Raw genomic sequence first — 19,797 nt, forward strand, 5'->3', positions numbered from 1 at the left:
ATATAAAATAACTATTTCGTCACAAGACACAACATAAGAGACACAAGGCGAGCGTGGAACGACTGCCACAGGTCCTTACAGTTTCCGTTGTTCCAAGACGGTGATTTAGGAGCCTCAGTGTGAGCCTAGTGTGAGGCGGCGCCTGACCCTCACTCTAGCTGTGCTGCCAGGTCAGTCACTGTCTTGGGGGGTCAGTCACACTCCTGTGGAGGGGCAGGTACACTCTATTAGTGTTGTGGGGGTGTATGGTGAACATTCTTCAGGGCGTTGCTATGTGGGACAGGTGGAAGGGTGAGTGTATGAGTGTGTGACTGTATGAGGCTAGTATTAAACTCACACTATACTTCACACATTGTATATATTGCAATGACATCAAATTGGCCCCTTTTGCAACTGGTCTTCATAATGTTTATTTAGGGAGAAAAGTACATACATGCAAAATGAGCTACACACATAATGTTGAATTTCTAGATACAAGTGCAGTACAGTATATACTATTACTAAAACCACTAATACTCACAGCCATACTAATACTTATAAGCCATATTATTTGTCCATGCATTTTTTTTTTTTATACTTTTGAGTGGATTATAGGCTAGGCTAGACTAGGTATTTGCACTGTGTAGATTAAGATGGGGTAAGATAGGTTATTTGCAGATAGAGTTGAAAAAATGGAAAACCTAACTTAAAACCTGTTTATGAAGGGTTTGGTTAGGTCTGAGAAATTCATAGGTAAACTGTTTGTTGAATAAAATTCCCTATATCTGAGTGAGTCAATGAGTGTAGGAGCGGGAGAGTGAATGAGGATGACAGAGTGACGGGGGTTTCACTTGACAGAAGTGCCATTACTATGGGGTTATTGTGATGTTGAAGGTGAGCGTGGGGTAGTGAATGAAAGGTTAGTATGTGTAAGTTTATTTTTTTATTTAATTGCAAGAAGGTACAATGGGTTATGAGAGTACATAACACTGTGTTTTTACATTCTTGCAAAGCCACTAACGCGCATAGTGCTTTGGGCAGGTCCTTAACCTAACAGATAAAGTAAGAGTATTAATAGGTACATTGTAGCAGAATTTGATTTCAACATAACTACAATATAAATTAAAGTGTTGATTATTCTAAAGTTGCGAGTACTGTACAAAAATTGGGTGAGTGGGTAGCATCAGATACAGTGAGTGTTTGTGAGTGAGGGAATGACGGGGACACATGGCGTTTATTTCCTTGGCAGTCCCCCTGGTGTAGTGGTAAAGCACATGCCCGGCGCTTCGCAAGCTACTCAAGCCTGGGTTCGTATCCTGGCCGGCGAGGATTGACTGCGCTCCAATCCTTAACTGTTGTCTTTATTCACCCAAGAGTGAATGGGTCCATGGTTGTTAAACGATTTGCCGGGGTCGTATTCCGGGGAAAAAAATTGAATTAAGGATCTGCCTGAAACGCTTTGCGTGCTAGTGGCTTTACAAGAATGTAAGAACTCTTGTATATATATAAAAAAATAAGATTAAAATAGGTGTTAATTACCACTTGTTGAAAAGGGTAAAAATCATGTTGCTCACAGAATTCTGTGGAAACTAATCTTTTTCATTGTTTCATTGTGAAATTTATACTTATACTAAGATAACATTGTAAACACCAGAGGATTACCCAGCTGTCATTATATTTTACTTTTTTTGTTTGTTTAGCATCATGCACATTATTCAGACTAGTTTGGTTAAGTTAGGCAATGATAAGGTTTAGTTAAGTTTGGTTAGAGAAACACTTAAGATAAAAGTGGGCTTGATTTGTGGATGACATCATGCCAGTAAGGGCTATATCAAATCCAACAGATACATAGAGCTAATGCTTATAAAAAGGGGGAATTGGTAAAGATAACGTCAGAGAGGCAAAGGTGAGGATTGTGATTGTGTGTGCTTATATTTATGGTTTATTAATGTAGCAAGAGTAGTAGTCTTTATTTGTTATCCTGATGTTTACTTCTTAGATGATTAAGTTCATGAAATGTTGCTATTGATTCTCATGTGTGAAACATGCATAGTTGGTATTATCAACATAGCAAGTACTGTATACCATTGTTTGTTAATCCTTTCATCTGAATTTTGGAAAGTTTCATTGATGTGTATTTTGTCAATTATTACAGGGTATAATATACATCTCTAGTATGCACCTATTATTTGCCTCTTTATCATTATCAGCACTTTGTGTGTCTACTACCAGGTTTGGGAAGGTTTAATAAAGCTTGCATTGCTGACATGTCATTTCCATTTTTCCTTCCTCACAACAGAAAACAAGACGTGGTACAGTATTCTATACAATATTTATATGTAAGACAGTGGTGGCTAAACCATTAAACCCTAGGATTACTGCTTCAGTGGCTGTATAGTCAACCATGTAGTTGATAATTCAGGTATCTGGTGGCAATCCTATTGTTAAATGCTGTGCCCACTACTGTAATTAATTTAAATATAGAAAATCTCTCTGTTTTGAGGGAAAGAAAAATGATGGCGAGTCAGCTACTCGTGCACCACTTTACCTAACCTAATCTAACTTTGCTAAACTTAGCCTATCATAGCTAAGCCCTGCCTAATCTATCCTTTCCTTACCTAATAAGAGTAAATGAACATCAGAAATGAAAACAAAATAGTTTAGAAAATGGCAAAGTATACCTATCAATTTTGTATACAGCTTCCTCAGTAGCCATAATCATTTCGATACAATATAAAAAGTTCATCACAGCACACAAGGGCCACTGCTGACTTTCTCCATGGGAACATATCCATCAGAATCTGGGAGCAGGAAGGATTTTACCATTAACAGTAGCCGTACAATTTTGCTGACTTGATGATCAGTGGTTTGGTATAGCTTTTCAAATTCACATTGCCTAGATTATTTGTAATAATAATTCATTGTGTTGGGGGACAGGCAGCCAGTGTATATACATGTATATGTGGGCTTATATCGAGGTCCCCCACAAAGTCTATATCAAATTGCTGACAATCCCTAGGTTGCAACCCCAAAATAGGGGAATGGAACTGTTAGGAGAAAGTGCCAAACCATTACGACTATATAGCACTTGGAAGGAATAAGGATTTGTGATGGGATGAGGGAAAGAAATGGTGCCCGACCACCTGTATGGTCGGGGATTGAACGTTGAGCTGCGTGAAGCAAGACCGTTCCTCTACCATCCAACCCAAGTGGTTGGGCAACCCCACAACAAGCTGACCAACTCCTGGGTACCTATTTACTGAGAGGTGAACAAGGGTATTAGGTAATAGGAAACACACCCAACCATTTCTGTTCCACCTAGGATTTGAACCTGGAATTCTCGATTGCGAGTCTAGAACGAACCCCAACTGTACTAATAGCTGCAAAATATTTGCAATGCTTAGTATGCTAATTCAAGTACCTGTACTGTACATGTAAGTAATACAGTATATACACTTAAAGTGAAAGGGAAGTACTGAAGTAAAATTAAATGTTGGATACTACAGCATTTGGCTATAGGATAACACAACAGATAAAGTATTCGATCCAAAACCCAAAGAAAACTGTGTTGGTATGCAGCGTGATGTCACTCACTTGACCCACAATTGCTTTTACTGACAGGTTCTGAATACAGTTGTCGTTGGCCTCTGAGGACAACGATGTGCATTGCTTAGAAATTAGTTGAAGATAATTCATTGTGTACTGAATTTAAAAAACAAAAAAAAACTTATCTGGTTTGGAGATATTGTTCCCCAGGAGATAATGAGAATGAATAACTAATAAAGTTGCTCGGGAATACTTGTAGGTGGTAAGGTCCCAGATCAGATCACATCGACTGTTTTTGTAGCAACAATTTTGAGTCGCCTGTCTTTTAAGATTATTTCACTTTGACACCATTACATGAAGTTTATTCCACATATGAACTCATTACATGAAGTTTATCATACATTTATGCCAATTACATTAACATATACACACATACTATATTTAAAAACTGCCAGTATAATCTACTGTAGTGTGGTGGTCAGCAGAGTTCGTTCACTATATTTAAAAAGTGCCAGTGTAATCTACTGTAGTGTGGTGGTCAACAGAGTTCGTTCACAGCTGAAAGATCCTAGGTTCAGTTCCATGCAGGGTAATATATTTATGGATGTTGCATTGCACTTGATACCTCTGTTCACCCAGCGGTAAATAGCCGACTAGGAGGAGGTAGGTAACTGTCGCGTTGAATCTTGGAGAAGGTCCATCGTTGGTATATGAGGCTCCTGTCCTCAACCGTGGAAACCATACAAGACACAACATAGAAAAGAGTTTGTATTTAAGTGTATTTTGTATTAATTTTGTATTTAATAGTTTTGCACATTTATTTTGCTTTTGTGATGTATTAGGTTCTCATGCTGTTTTTTAGAATTTTTAATCACTTTTGCATATATATTTGTATGTTTATTTTTTGATGTTCTTAGAACAGAAGATCTGCCATTGCTGAAGTTCTGTATGATAGACAGTGTCACTGTATTGTAAGGATCACCTGGAATGTCTTATCATAAGGTAACAAGACGTTGGTATTTACCTTAAATTTGCAGATGTTTAAATTGGCTTTGAGTGTACCGTATATGAAATAAACATTTCTGAATGAGTCCCTTGGTTGTTCTCTTTGTATGTATCCACTGACTTTGTAGGAATTATCAGTCAAGCAGGGTGGCAGTTGTACCAGCACAGCAGGAAACTTCTCAAAAGGCAGGTAATATAATGGACCCTTGGTCATACACAAGGTAAGGAAACTGCCAAGTGTACTCAACACCAATTGCATGTGTCCCTGAACAAAGTGGTAAAGCAAATGTTGGGCACTGTGGCTATAAGCAAATCAGAAAATTATACACACAAAAACATATAAACCACAACACATTTCATAATTTTGGAATGGGGGAGTAACAAGCTTTCTAAACTACCTGACATGCATGCAATGCCACTGTTTATATGTTAGGAGAGAGGTGGGGCAGTTCGTCGATTCAGGGTACACGATGTGCTGTTCTGCACACTACCTAAAGTATACACAGTATAGGTGTGCAAATTCCTGATCTACCTTCTCTTGTCCAACATTTCATGCCCTAACTTCTTTTAACCCACATGACTTTATTTTAGGTTACCCTTCCTAGTTTTTATGGTTTTCTTGATAAACAGGGAACTTTTTTTTTTCTCTTGAGGCCTCCCTACCCCATTCTTGGTCACTTCACCTTCAGAGGAATCCCCACCTTCAGAGGAATCCCCATCTTCAGAGGAATCCCCCACTTGTTTGGCAGAAATCTTGGTAATCTGAACTCCTATTTGAGTTTAAAGGTCAAAAACTCGATGTGAATTCATTCAAATTACTAGGAGATTCGAATTACAAAAGTAATTCTTCAGAAGTCTCATGTTATGTCTATATTTATTATGCTTAGCCCAACCACTTGGGCTGGACGGTAGAGCGACGGTCTCGCTTCACGCAGGTCGACATTCAATCCTAGACCATCCAGGTGGTTGGGCACCATTCCTTTCACTAGCCCCATCCCAAATCCTTATCCTGACCCCTTTCAAGTACTATATAGTCATAATTGCTTGGCACATTCTCCTGATAATTTCCTTCCCTTAGTCATTGGATTTACAGTACATGCTATATAAATTTCCTTCATAATATTTACCCTATATACATTCTGTATGCTGGCAATTTGATAGTTCCAGCCCTATCCCCAATTTATTTAGTTGAACATTTACTATTTTTTGTTATTATACTTTATTATACATAACTAATTTTATGTATGGCTAGATTTTAAAACTAGATTTGTAGTCAGAAAGAATGTGAGGTGAGACTGGAAGGAACTGTTATTCTAGGGAGCCACACACGAATGGCATCCAGTGTAAGTGGCGAGAGTGGCCAGTTGGTTGTTAGAGCACTCGCTGGTGTTAAGGAGGGCTTTAATTTATGTGAATTGGATCTTCTGGTGGCTATTCTAGTCTGATGATAACTTCTGCTGCTCCCTTGTACCATTGTGATTGCAGGGATGGCTTGTAAAGTTCCCCTATAGCATTGGTACTAGAATGTTCCCTTACCTAATTGCATAATGAAGTGCCTATAAGGACAGTAGAAACTTACCTTAGCAACTGAGATAGCTCAGGAACATAATGGTCTTTCATTCAGCTTTTAGAAGATTTCAAATGTTCAGTAATTTAACTAAAAAAATCATATTAAATGCTCCTTTGTTCATTCATTGTGTACAATATCAAATTTTTCTTATTGCCTTAAAACTGAAATAATCAATCATATCTGAGCTTTCTTATTCATAAATTCTTACAGAATTCTAAATTTGGTTTAAAGAATACAAATATTACTAGTACAGTACTATATATTTACTTTCAGTGCTTTGGTAAACTCCTTCAAAGTAGACATCAATACTGGTGTTGGGACTTTAAGAGTACCAGGCTTTTTGATATATGGTATTTGTTATATTAAGAGAAAGGATAAACTGCAGACCAGTTGGCCTGATCTTTCAACTGTGTGTTTTCTTTGCCTTAAATCTTATTTCAGCACTATTTACTTGTGTGTAGCACATTCCCCAACTTCATAAAGTCTTCCTCTCCTTAAAACCATTGTTTTGTTTTCTTTTGTTTCAGTTTGACAACTTTTATCATTAATGATTTTTTTACTTTAATTTTCCTTTCTGTGGTCACTGGCTAAACATAGCCTTTGTTATTCTGTCGAGTGTACATGCAAATGACAGCTGTTTCACTGATGTACATATTTCCCCCAGCAGAGTGTTTTGGGAGTTGTTTCTGTATGGTTGTTTCTAATTGATAAATTTACTGAAGATTAGGTGTTTGGAATGATGGAAAAACTACACATGATATTGATTGATTGATTCACTGAAGTTATGCATTGACTTACACGATAGGTATTATTATACTTGAAAGTAGCTAATGAACTTGTTTGAAAATATAAATAAATTCACATCATTGTTATTTCCTGTGGCAGGCATTGGAGCAAGCATTAAAATAAAAGGTGTACTGCAGTCACTGGACTCTGGACTCTTGGAGCAGTCTAGGACACACATCAGCATCTCTTCATTCACTCAGTCTGAGAAAGTGTCAGTTTCTGTCAGTCTGTGGGTCATGTCGTGCCTTGATTGTCCGTGTGCGTGTTCCCGCATAGCCAATCTGGCCGTCTCCCCTGATGTGCGCGTAGATGTGCGCCTAGGTCATACTGACACTGCATACCAGCCCCTCGTAAGATACTGAGCCAATGTGTCTTGTGCTGCCCGGCTCCTGGGGTTTGCACTCTTTCATTTTGCATGGTTATTGTACGCAGCAATTTTATTTCTTGTTCTGTTTACGTGTTTGCAGTCTTCTGCTTGCTAAAAATTTGGTTTGGGTTAGTTTGTTTCCCTTTAAATATGGCTTGTGAACTTGTCCTTTGGTAAATTTTCTCAGTACTGTATAATTAAATTGTGCTTTGTCTCATTTATTTCTTAAATGCTGGTAATATTCAGGTTGTTATTTTTGTTTCTATGGGAGTAATGTTTTACATTTGATATTTGCTGTTTGATATTTTGATAATACTAAAAAAGAAAATTTTTCTGTCCTTGCAAGGAGGACAGTTGTGTAGTGGCACAGAAGAAAAATAGATGGTAAAGTTAAGTTGTATTGTGCTAATTATTTAAGCTCATACTGGGTAATATCTTAATACCTGTATACTGTATTAATGAAAATTATACATTATTACATCGTTTAGATATTCATAATACTGTACAGTTTTGTCTAATGCTGGCTGGTCAGTATAGTATCTGTCAAATGATTTTCATTGGCATTCTTTCACATATGACAATTTTTTTATGTTACTGTATTTAGTTTTTAATTTATTAAAGTTATCTTTTGCAATGTATGACATTTCCCTCATTATGTAATTAATTGTATTGTTTATTATTATTATATGTGTGTTGTGGATAATTTAAGCATGTTATGTGGTTTTATTGTGTTTATGGTACAAAGTACTTGTACATGTAAAGCATGGAAATACAACACTTAATGTGGAAAGCATTCTGCTACTTTTCAATCACCTTGCTGATAAGCTCATTTATGTTGTAATACATACTAATACAGTAATTTTATTTCAAGTTGGAAAGTGACATAGATTCATTCAGGCATATATTATTCTATAATATAAAAAGTTTAGCTTGCACCCAAGATTAGTATTATACTGGAGTGGCTTATCCTTACACAGTGGAGCCTCTTCCTTACTCAGTAAATTTGGAATCAGCAGACTTCTTTATTTTCTTATTTTTTGAAGACACTTGCTAGGTGCCAGTTCCTAATTTTAACAACTTTCTCCATACAGTTGCATCCTCTACTACAGTATTCCCTTTTTTGTGACTGTCTTTCTACTTAGGACAGTGGGCCTTGTATTTTTTTTTCCAGTTACCAATTCACCTCTCAAGTTCTAAGATTGCTTTACATCCCTGTCACGAAATGGGTATGGATGAAATTCAGTTGGTTAGGATAGAATGAGAGAGTTGAGTGAGTATACATGCTAGAGGACAAAAGGTTGGGAGAGGATGCGTGATAAGTCTTGTACTACTGCGTGTTTAGGGGGATTTTTAAAGGTCCATTCCTTATGCAAAAATTCTCAATGTTTTCAGATTTAATCTAACTTGGATAAATACTTTTGTTAGCAAAGCTGTGAGGTCACCCATGACTGACTTCCTTAAAATCCTTGGGAAGCATTTGAATATGGTATACTATATATACTGTATATATATAGAATATACCAAACACAACTAGTTCCATAAATCATGATAATGAGTTGTCCTTTTCCTCCTCGATATATCATATACGAAATGCTTTGTTATATGCAATAAAGCTCCAAGATCTTAAACCATTTATCAACATTTATTTGTTATTCTGGGAGGGTCCTTCTCAGTAGTAGCATCCCCCCCCCCCCGAGCTTAAGCATTGGTCCACGAAGCCATGGCAAATTGTACCAGACTCCGAGACCCACCCTTGCCTACTGGAAGCCAGGACCAAACTCTGGCTCACTCTTCAAGGCAAGAGGAATTTGGAAATGTAAATTAAATAAAACACTAGAAAGAATTTGGCAGAAATATTAAGTTCAATTACAGAAATACAGCTTGAAGGAAATAAACGATGTTGCAGGGTAAACCCCCTACCATTAATGTGTTCGATTGCAACCACATGGCTGCCCAGGTCACACGGGATCTCGGCCAGCCCGCTATCTCATTTACCTGATGCCGATCGTTATGCACAACCTCTGTGTGGTTGATGATCTCTCTCTCATTTTCAGCTAAGTGACAGGCTTTCCCTGGAACAATTGTTTTGTCTGGCCATTGTTTTTATCATTTTCATATGCACTACAATATTTTTAGTTTTATGCCAACTGACTGCATTGTGTGTTCAAACTTGATATTTCATTCCAACAGGGGCCAGGGTTCTCTACTGAGATGCCGTTGTGAAGCAACATTTTCTGGTGAGCCCCTCGGTTACTCCCTGTGCTGTTCCTCACTGTGGGGACTATGGGGTTCAGTACTAGTAACTCATGAATAAGGGGGTTTTGGTAATTACCTAAGTGTAGTTACAGGATGAGAGCTACGCTTGTGGTGTCCCGTCTTCCCAGCACTCTGTCATATAATGCTTTGAAACTACTGACGGTCTTGGCCTCCTCCACCTTCTCCCCTAACTTGTTCCAACCGTCTACCACTCTGTTTGCGAAAGTGAATTTTCTTATATTTCTTCGGCATCTGTGTTTAGCTAGTTTATATCTATGACCTCTTGTTCTTAAAGTTCCAGGTCTCGGGAAATCTTCCCTATCGATTTTATCAATTCCTGTTACTATTTTGTATGTAGTGATCATATGGTGGTTGAGACTGGGTGATATGGTGGCAGTCAGGCACATTTACCCTGTGGCAGTGATTATTTCCATCAAGAAGTCATTCATTTAGTAACACCTATCCTTTCTTGTGGATTTTTCCTTGATTGTGGGATGACCTCTGATCCTCAAACTCTCTTCTCATAGAGCAAGCCAGATTCTGGCCCTGGCTCCTGGTAAACAAGGTTGGATTTTAAAGGACTGGTGTGATTAACTAAGGCTTGGCAGAATCAGTGCTTCAGCTTAGGGAGCTCCCGAGTTGTCCACCAGAACAGGGCATTATTATTATATTCAGCCCCTTATTTTTTAATGATTCTTAAGGTATACTGTAGATGGAATGAGTGAGCTTTCTAATTACTAGAATAAATTGTTTAGTTTAGTTCCATTTCGACCCTCTGTGGGAACATGATGGAAAATCAGATGCAGCTGGAAAAAAGTGTTGAGGTAATTACATACGATACTGAAATATCGTTACTTTGACAAAATAATCCTTCACAGCCTGTTAATTTTGCAAGTAATTGATCAGTATGTTGAAGAACTGTGTAGATTATTCATACAAACTGATAATTCATCATAGCTGTTTTTCTTTAGAGCCGCATAAAGTCGGAGAGCTTTGCATTGGAATTACGGTCTCCCAGCATGGTGTCCTTTGAGGCATCAACTGAGAACTACGATGTGTGGAGCCCTCTTGGGTCTGTGTGCGGTGGTAAGGGCACAGTGTGGGTTGCCAGACACAAGCCATCAAACAACCATGTTGCTCTTAAGATCTATGAGTTGGATAAATGTGAAGATGAGTTTGAGTTAATCCAAGTAGGTATACCTATTTCTCTATATATTTTATTGCGATATATAATTGAGATTTCATGACTATAATTTATTTATTTAAAGTCATATTCATGAATGTAAATACTTAAATACTGTTTTTTACAGCATGAGATTCTGATGGTGAAGCAGCTCAGACATAGAAATATCATCCAGTATATGGCTTCCTTTATATATTCACAACAACTATGGATAGTAATGCCGTTATTAGGTTACACTTCGGCCTCACGTCTTGTCGCCACACACTTCTCAGACGGCCTACCTGAGCCTGCTCTTGCACTTGTTATAAAGGATGTCTTGCATGGTCTTTCCTATCTTCATTCCAAACGCATCATTCACAGGTAAATTTTATTATACTAGTTTTCATTGTACAGTATACATTAAGTTTATTTCATATTAATGTTCAAGATGCAAGTTCAGTGAAGTTTTTCTCAAGAGATGAATAATTAAAAGCATTCTGCTTAATTAAGGATGACCATGGTTTCTAGAATGTGAATTTAGATTGAAAGAAAGTTTTGAGTACTATGTTGCTTCTCTTTTGCCTCACATTTGGTATATTATGCCTAAGGTACTAATGTTCTGGTTGAGACATGAACCATGCCTAAGACTTGATCTTTGGTCTGTTTAAGTTTGATTCTACTTCTGCTTCCTGGCTTCTATATCAGGATCCCTTCTCCTTTTACTTGGCAGGTCATTTCATATTTTGTGTGAAGTAAGTTGTATTGCAGAACCCTTGTGCTAGAGTAGAAAAATGTTGTAACATTTATTGTAGTATTAGTGGAGAATAGTTGTTATTCAATAAATAATTATTTTGATAATTACTTTATTCAATCAATAAGGCTGTATGGGGTTCAGTTCCTGAGCCCATTATATGCCTTTGTAACCTTTTCCACTACTGCCCATGGGATGGATATACAGTGCATAATAAATGAACAAAATCAGTCAGTAAGGATCATTATGCTCATGTTTTGTCCCTAGAGGTTAATTTCTGGCAATTCTTATGTCCAGGTTTCCCCATCATTGCAGAAACTTGTTACAGCTGACTTTAAGACTCGTCTGCCTGGAGCACTTGTCTCGGCCTCGAGCAAATTGTGATCAGCTGGAGTGGTTGAGCTCTTGAGACATAAGAGTGTCAGTGTCTGCAGCAGCTGGAGATTTGCCAAAAATATTCATGTTAATCCTTTGTGATTTAGTTGTCGACTTTTTCAATGTGTGTTTTGCCTCCAGGCAAGTGGTATCGGATACATTCCAGGAGTTTCTTGGACTTTTTTTTTTCTCTTTTCTGTCCTCTACTTCTCTGAGGAGGTGGTACAGTATGTTTTAAAGAACAAGCATTTCTTATTTCAGGCTTTGCACAGTGTGTTCTGGCTGAAACCTGCTCATCTTAAGCCTTGCACTATTAGTTTTCCCTGGAATATTCTCTTCCATTACTTTGCAACCAGGTCCCCTAATTACTGCTGGGCAAACAGGGATGAACAGTTAAGGAGCATTGCCCAGTCATTCTTCCTTCTTGAGGAGGGGTGTTGTGTATGTTTTCTTACTCTTGGGTTTGGTATAATGTCTATTGTGCCTGTTTCCCAAATAAGTGCAGCTCATTTGTATGCTGTCCCTTCTGGTTGGGACTGGCAGGCTCGGCTCACTTTTTGAAGGACTTTTTAGGGCTGTTGGCGGCCTCTTTTGATTGACGTTTTGTAATGGATCGTAGTGACAATGATGTCGAGGATGTCTGGAGATTTTTTGGGAAGCTTGTGTCAGGGATGCCTTGGCTTATCATGGGCTGGCAACCTGTTCTAGGACAGGGTCCAGAGAAAGATGTGCCCCTTGGGTGTGGGGTTATGAGTTTCTTTTGGGAAAGTTTTTCTAAATCAGGTTCCAGGCTAGAGTAGGTGAGTTACCTACTACGTCACCTTGGTGTGAGTCTGTGTTTACTTACTTTAGTGTTCAACTTTGTGAATTTAATTTTTTTGCATGATCACCAAGTTGGATAAATCTGGGATTCAAAAACATATTTCTGGGAAAATTTAAAAAAGGAAAAAAGCCTGCATGAAATTTTGATTTTCACAAGTTCAGTGCTTTGGCGGTCACCTTGTGTGACCGAATGTCGGCAAAATGTAAAGAGAATCAAGTTCTAAGTACACATATAGCAGACATATTTTGAAGTGTCAGTGGGGTTATTCTCCTGCAGTATAGGAAAGTGTTTAAAGTTGAATTTTCAGGAGGCATTTGCGAAGTCAGAGCTTAAAAATTAAAATATTTTAATACCAGTATATAACAAGGGCATACTTATTTTGAATTTGTTGAAGGTAATGGCAGGCCAGGCAGACTAGATCAGCTGGCCTTTTGTTTTTGACCCCTGGATTACTCGGTCACAGTCTTGGCTCCCCCGAGCAAGGTTCCCCTCATTTCCCTAGTGCTACTCCACCATTCCACACCCAGATTTGAGAGATGTTGACAGAGAGGTGACCGAGCTGCCCTATTTATTGCAGGTCTAGTCTCTTCTGTTTTGTCGTGAAGATGGATTCTTCCAAAAGGAGAATGACGATCCTTGACTTGTTGAGGGTCACTGCTCACTTTGCCATTCAGTATTTTTGGATGATCACTATGTTTATTGTTTGCCAGATAGCAAATCATTCATGGCATGTTTCTTTGAATCTCTAGGACACATACTGACATTTCCATATCCATCTGTAATTTAGGGATTGGATGGTAAGCCTAGTTGGTCACATATACTGTACTACTATTTGGCGTTTTCCCTTCTGGCTGAATATTCTCAAGATTTACTGATAACCGGAGATTCTGTTTTTTTGTGCTTGGCAAATTAAGCTTCAGAATCCCGGCTTTAGCAGACACAACATCTCACATAGTTTTGGCTTGTCTGGAACACCAGCACAACCACAAGTTCACCAAACTGAATACATTCTTGACAATTTCCTGTTCGAACATTATAGCTCATAGATTTTGAAAGTCTAACTGCATACTTGTAGATTGCTACTTCTCTAAGATTTCCCCTTTGTGATGCCAGTTTGTAACACTTTGTCAGCTATCAGTCAGATGATCATCTCCTCTGATGGGGATCTGGATGCTGTAATGTTTTGTCTTTCATGGCTGCCAGATGTTTCCTGACCCTGATGCTTCATTACAGGTGAGTCCTGCCCATTTATTTAAATTTGTTCTGCCTTCTAATTCCACTCTTGCATTTAGGAGTGAGTGAGTGGTATAGCTCAGGACTAGGGCTTTGATTGCACAGTAATGTACTGTAAATGGAAAGCTTCATTATGAGCAGTGAACAAGGTTGCCCCTATTGCTTTCCACATTTTCCTGCTTCTTCTATCCATAGATTTTTCTCTTTGTCAGGAAGTACACTGGGAGGCTTTGGTCAATGACGTTTGTTTTGGTGTTGCCATCTAGTAGCTGCCAGGCAGGCCAACTTGGCAATTGAGTGCTACTGGGTTGTTCTTGTGATGCCAAGTAAGGCTTGGAAAAGCTTTGAATATTTATGGATGAACTTTCTAGAGGTTATCTCGGACTGAATTGAATAATTCTTCGTTGACTCCTTAGCACAGTACGTGACCTGCCAGGGACATTTGGAAAGATTCATACTGCATCCATGTGGTGGTGTCTTCACTGACTGGGCATAATACTGCTTAATTCAGCCAGAATGTATTTTGCCTCCGGAAGAAATGGAGTGGCCTGCTGGGAAAGGTGCTTTACCTATACAGTATAATGTCTTATTTTTGTCATATTTTAATATTATTTAATTTTTTAATTTTAATTTACTTTTACTTTTCAGGGCAGTGAGAGGGAGTCATATTTTAATAGATAGTATAGGCCGTGTTGCCTTGAGTGGTTTGCGACACAGCACCTGCATTATGGACAGCACCAGATTGCAGAAATCCGTCCATTGTTATCCTCACCAAGCTCGCTATAATCTTAACTGGGCCAGCCCTGAATTGCTTGCACAGGTGAGGATTCATTCATATGTACATGTGTGTGCTTATTGATGTGTGCTACAAAATTTACATTGTTCTTTTTTGGCATACTTGTGACAGTATTGGCAAGGTGGTGACTTTAGCAAAGCCTTTTATACTGTGCTTCATGAATGACTGATTAGATAGGCAGAGGCTGTGTATTGGAGTGCTTTCCTAAGTTGGATAAGAGCATGGTTGTTTCAAAGGAAACAGTTAAGAGCATAAACAAACTGAAATCCTAGCGTGAAACCTATTGTTTTTAATTTCCCAATATGAAAGTAAATGTTTTACGTTATTTTTTCTTTGCTACAACATTCCAGAGCAATTCACTATACTTACTACCACAGGAAGGAAGACAAGTGATGCATATTTGTTACTTGTATAACATAAAATTTAATTCATTACCTTTCTGTAATTCATAGTACTGTACTCTATTTATTATGAGAAGGGATACAAAAGTACAGGAGTATATATTGTCTTGGCATTAGAATTATTGTGATGTTTTTACTGTTTGCAGGATCTATATGGTTACAGTGAGAAGAGTGATGTTTACAGTGTGGGCATTGTTGTTTGTGAACTAGGCAATGGAGAAGTACCATACAGAGGAATACCTTCAACTCTTATGCTGTTAGAGAAGCTGGAAGACCGAGTGCCCTATCTTTATGATGCATCCACCTGTCCTCAGAATGCAGAAAATGGGCAAGGTAGGTTTTATTATATTGTTAAAAGGATTGATGTTTACGAGGGTTTTTGAAATGCCCTCGTTTCAAAGTGAGGGAGGGAGGGGTCACTAATGTATTGAAGTTGCTTGAGAATTGTGTAACTTGTGCTTTAAGCTTAAAGTATTTGATTTACACCATCCACCTTATCTTTCCATTCTGACATGAATCAGACAGACTTGTTGATTTTGATGTGAATAATGCTGCTTAATCTGACAGGCAGTTTGTTACCATTCCCATAAATATATTTTGATTTGTAGGTATGGCGACGGATTCAGGTGTCGGTGGTAGCGTTGGCGATAACCTCACCAGTATGGCTATTTCCCAACGCCTCTTCACAGCTGCAGCCCACAACTTTGTTGCTCAAGCTTTAGAATGCATTCCAGAAAATCGACCCTCTGCTGAAGACCTCCTACACCATCAGTTTATTAGACACACTCGCAAGCTCAATGGGACGTTGCCACAGTTCCTCCATCCCGTTGTACCATTAACCCAGCAGACAGAGATTGGTGAGGAGGAGGTTGTTTTACACAAGTTGCATATACAGTACATATTTATCGAGTATTCTTGTATGAGTTTCGTTTATAACACCCTTCAGTTATTTTGATTAATACACACGGTAGCTATTGTACCAGCATCTTTTATGTTATTTTGAATAACTAAAGTACTCTACTAATGTTTTCAAACATTTTGGCTTACTATAGTCTTTTGTATGTCACATAGCATAGTGTATAAGAACTTCTCATTTACCAAAACTAAAAATTAATTAAAAATATTGCTTGATTTATATACAGTATTCTGTAATTTTAAGTTTCTTTTTAAGAAAAAATGCAAATATTTTTGAAAGAGTAAGTTGTTTGTAGTTTTAGTGGATATAAGATAAGCGAGAAGACGGGCTAAATTATTACAGTATGTAATATACTAGTACATGTATATATATACACTGTATACACAAGCTGAGCTCTGGAACTTAGTTGCTTCCTAAGACAAAGGATCTACTGACTCTAGGACATGTCTGTTAAGGCTGAGCAGGTCAACAATCTGTAACAATTGTTTTAATCTTTTCAAATTGGCCCTTCCTCAGTTTCCAGGAAGAGACTGGAAAATTCTGTTCATAGCTTGAGCCTGGACTCATGCTGGATTCGGGGAGTAGAAGAACTCTCGAAACCCTCTTTAGGTATGCTCCAGGTATGCCTGATATAACTGCGAGAGGGCACTTTACAGAACACTCAGGAACCATTTTTTTTTTTCCATCATGCAAGTGGGTAGAGGAACAGATGACTGTTGACTCCTGACTCCTGTTAGTAGGCTGAGAGCTTTTCCTTTCCATACCTCATAGTAAGCCGTGCCCTCTAGTTACCCTGGAATATGATCCACCAATCCTTTAAAAAGCAGGTACCCAGTCACTGCTGGGTAAACAGAGGCATATTGTTAAGGATTGGTGCCTAGTTGAACCTTCCCGGCCAGGATACGAACCTAGGCCAAACCACTTGTGAAGCGCGGGGCGAGTGTGTTACCAATGTGCCATGCAAGAAATGGATCACTAAATATTGTTAGAGCAAACTGTTGGCTTGCACCAATGTAACTGCTACACCTACCACCACACGGGAGGCAACCTGACAAACATGGTCTCGAGACCTGAGCAACCTTACAGTTTACATGATTGCTCTTTGTATGCATTGATAACTTTGTTTTTAGTTCAACATCCAAAATCCAGATCATATCTTTCCAGAGCTGATTCAAATTTCTGAAAAATTGCATTTTTAAGGGAGCCCCCTTGGTGACTTCCTGAAACTATCTTGCCAAGATGGCTCCATGCTGGAAGGTCACATCAGTCCCGGAAGTTCTGGTTGGCCTACTGGGGACAAGAGCCAGAACCTGGCCCCCTCAGAGGCACAGTGAGTGGGTAACAATTTGCCACTCCACCTTGAAGGCATCCTGAAAGCCAACAAAGCTTTATGGACAACTGGAAGGTTCACAGAAAACAAAGCCTTGAAAGCTGCCAAGCAATTATGCAAACAGTTCACACAAACTTGCTTAAAATGCATTATTACTGATTGTCACCACCAGACTGCCCAGCCCCTTCTAGCAGCAAGCTCCTCTGGTCAATTCTGGAGCTAATGAACAACTCGCTGATAAATCTGGAAGGGAGGGAGGGAGGAAATCAGGGCACCAGGGCTGTAGTAGAAAGAGGTGTTTCATTACATTCAAGACTGGATTTCTGGAGTACTTTGATGGCTACCTGAAAGCTCATGTAGCACAGAGAATGAGAATAGTACTTACCATTAAGACGGAGAGGTGCAGGCACTAGGAAGAGAAACCAGACCAGGAGATACAGTCCAAAGCAGCACAAGTCTGACTGGGACCGGGAATATTAACTGAATACCAGGCTGCCAGAACCCTGTTAGAATGCCAAAACTCCTGAGCCTGAATATCAGCCCAGGACATGTTGGAGAAGACTGTGGCTAAACAGCGTATTTGTGAACGTAATGTGCCCAATGGTAGACAGCAGGCTGACTAGACTTGGTGACACTGCAGGCGACCTGGGAAATGCAATCTTTGGATTGGCTGATTTTCTTGATGCTTTCCAAGTTGTGTGATGGACAGTCACTTTATCCCAGCACCTCTGTGAGGGGGGGGGGGGGGGGCAGGCTCTGGTCCCTTGTGGGCCAATCAGAACTTCCATGATTGATGTGATCCTTTAGCATGTAACAATCTCAGGAAGATAGCTTCAGGGAGCTCTACCAGAAAGAGGAGTTTCATTACATTCAATGCTATTTTCATATTATAACCAATTTTTTCATATTTTGTGACTGTAACAAAAAAAGAAAAAGAACCATAAAATTTAATGTTAAATTTACTCTGTGGCTTTTCTAAGACAAGAAATTCTTTAAAAATGTGATCAGAACCATATTAAAGGATTGACTTTATCTTAATTTTTCACACTCCTTTGGGTGAATTCCACTGAACAGAATTTAAATGTTGACATATCATATGATGGAGAACTACCAGGAGAACCTGACTGAAGATGTTTCATCCTCATTCCAATGGTTTCTTGGTTATCTACATATCTGGAGGTACCAATTGGTCCCGATAGTTAGGGTCATATTGTATGGATATATCATGGCAGTCATGGCATGTTTAGGTACTACAACATTTATATCATGTACATGTTATGTTATTTTAATACGCATTATATGTTTACAATTTAGTACAGTACTGCAGAACTAAGTATAATTTAAGTGCTGTAATTATCTTCTCTCTTTTTCAGGGGACACTATTCCTGACCTACTAGAAAAAAGTATAGAACAAATGTGTATAAATGATGAAATAGCATGGGACTTTTAATATTAGTTGCATAATACTTCTAGTACATTGGTTATGTGAATGGCATTGTATAATTTATGTATAGTATTTTATGAAATGCTAGTTGGCAAGGCTTTTTCATAATTTTTTAATATTGCAGGAAGTGGATGTTCCTTGCATATCTCGGGGATAAGTTGATTTTATACAAAAATTGTGTATAAATACAGTAGCAACAGTCATTAGGAGATAAGATTGAAATTCGCGATTAATAAACCGAGACGGCTTTATACAAAAGCAGTTTTATATAACTTTTGGGACTATTAAAACATTACTAGTGTTTTTCCTATAATTTGTTTCCCAGTGAGTGGTACATTTATTTCTGCAGTGGATGGAAGAGAGGCAGGAGGCTTGATACACTAGTCGGCTTTAGAGAGAGAAGCTTAATATGGCTGATCTGGGGTTATAGCAGCAGCAGCTTGCCAAATTTAGAGGTTGTAGAAAGGTTAAACAATGTAAATGCTTTGTGAACAGATTGCATAGTATATTTGCTATCTTTCCAATTAATTCTTTCATGTTTGCGTATTTTATTTGTTAGTAGTATATTGTTCAAATAATTTTTAAGTATGTTCAAATCATTTCAGGGATATCAAAGCATGTTATATTTTTCTTTCAAATTTATTATGCCTAACAGACATACCATGAACATTTATTTCCTGAATACTGTACCAAGTTAATGAATAGGTTTATATTGGACATGTTACCTAATGATGTTCACTCTGTATTTTCACATCATTAGGGGTGGTACAAGCAAAGTATTTTAAATAAATGAATTTGTACCTGATTGGTGCACCGAGTTTTATTGTAAATTAACTTCATTTACTTTGGATTATTGCATTATTTTTGTTTAAAACATTACTGCATTAAACAACTGTTATAACCAAGTGTGTTTGTAAGAGGTAAGTATTGTAGATACAACCATTATAGTGTGTTTTGGGTATAATAAAGTAGATTTTGCTTTATATATTTTCACATGGGAAATTATGAGGCAAGTCTTATACCTCGACTGCAAGTAGGACACCCAAAACTATGGGAA

General features: G+C 38.2%; 1 protein-coding gene across 2 annotated transcripts; it reads left to right on the forward strand.

Annotated features, from left to right (window-relative positions):
- The first annotated feature begins 230 nt into the window (after positions 1-230).
- Stlk (Ste20-like kinase) lies at positions 231-19,545 on the forward strand. 2 transcript variants are annotated; one of them, XM_045725041.2, is made up of 8 exons: positions 231-291; positions 6,986-7,236; positions 10,481-10,699; positions 10,820-11,052; positions 14,502-14,673; positions 15,197-15,383; positions 15,659-15,907; positions 18,670-19,545. In XM_045725041.2, the coding sequence occupies exons 1-8, from the start codon at positions 246-248 to the stop codon at positions 18,744-18,746; spliced, it is 1,434 nt and encodes a 477-aa protein (XP_045580997.1). In that variant the 5' UTR covers positions 231-245; the 3' UTR covers positions 18,747-19,545. The 2 variants fall into 2 exon arrangements, with proteins under 2 accessions (XP_045580997.1, XP_045581000.1); XM_045725044.2 differs by lacking the exons at positions 231-291; positions 6,986-7,236 and adding an exon at positions 4,498-4,527.
- Positions 19,546-19,797: the final 252 nt, after the last annotated feature.

Source organism: Procambarus clarkii, chromosome 70 (assembly GCF_040958095.1).
Source record: "Procambarus clarkii isolate CNS0578487 chromosome 70, FALCON_Pclarkii_2.0, whole genome shotgun sequence".
Taxonomy (NCBI): Eukaryota; Metazoa; Arthropoda; class Malacostraca; order Decapoda; family Cambaridae; genus Procambarus; species Procambarus clarkii.

What these genes read in the sequence shown, in the direction of transcription:
- Stlk (XM_045725041.2), top strand. Translation starts at nt 246, where the DNA reads ATGGTGAACATTCTTCAGGGCGTTGCTATGTGGGACAGGTGGAAGG. An exon ending in ACACTGCATACCAGCCCCTC is followed by an intron (nt 7,237 to 10,480) that starts GTAAGATACTGA and finishes GTTTTTCTTTAG; the next exon opens with AGCCGCATAAAGTCGGAGAG. An exon ending in ATGAGTTTGAGTTAATCCAA is followed by an intron (nt 10,700 to 10,819) that starts GTAGGTATACCT and finishes TGTTTTTTACAG; the next exon opens with CATGAGATTCTGATGGTGAA.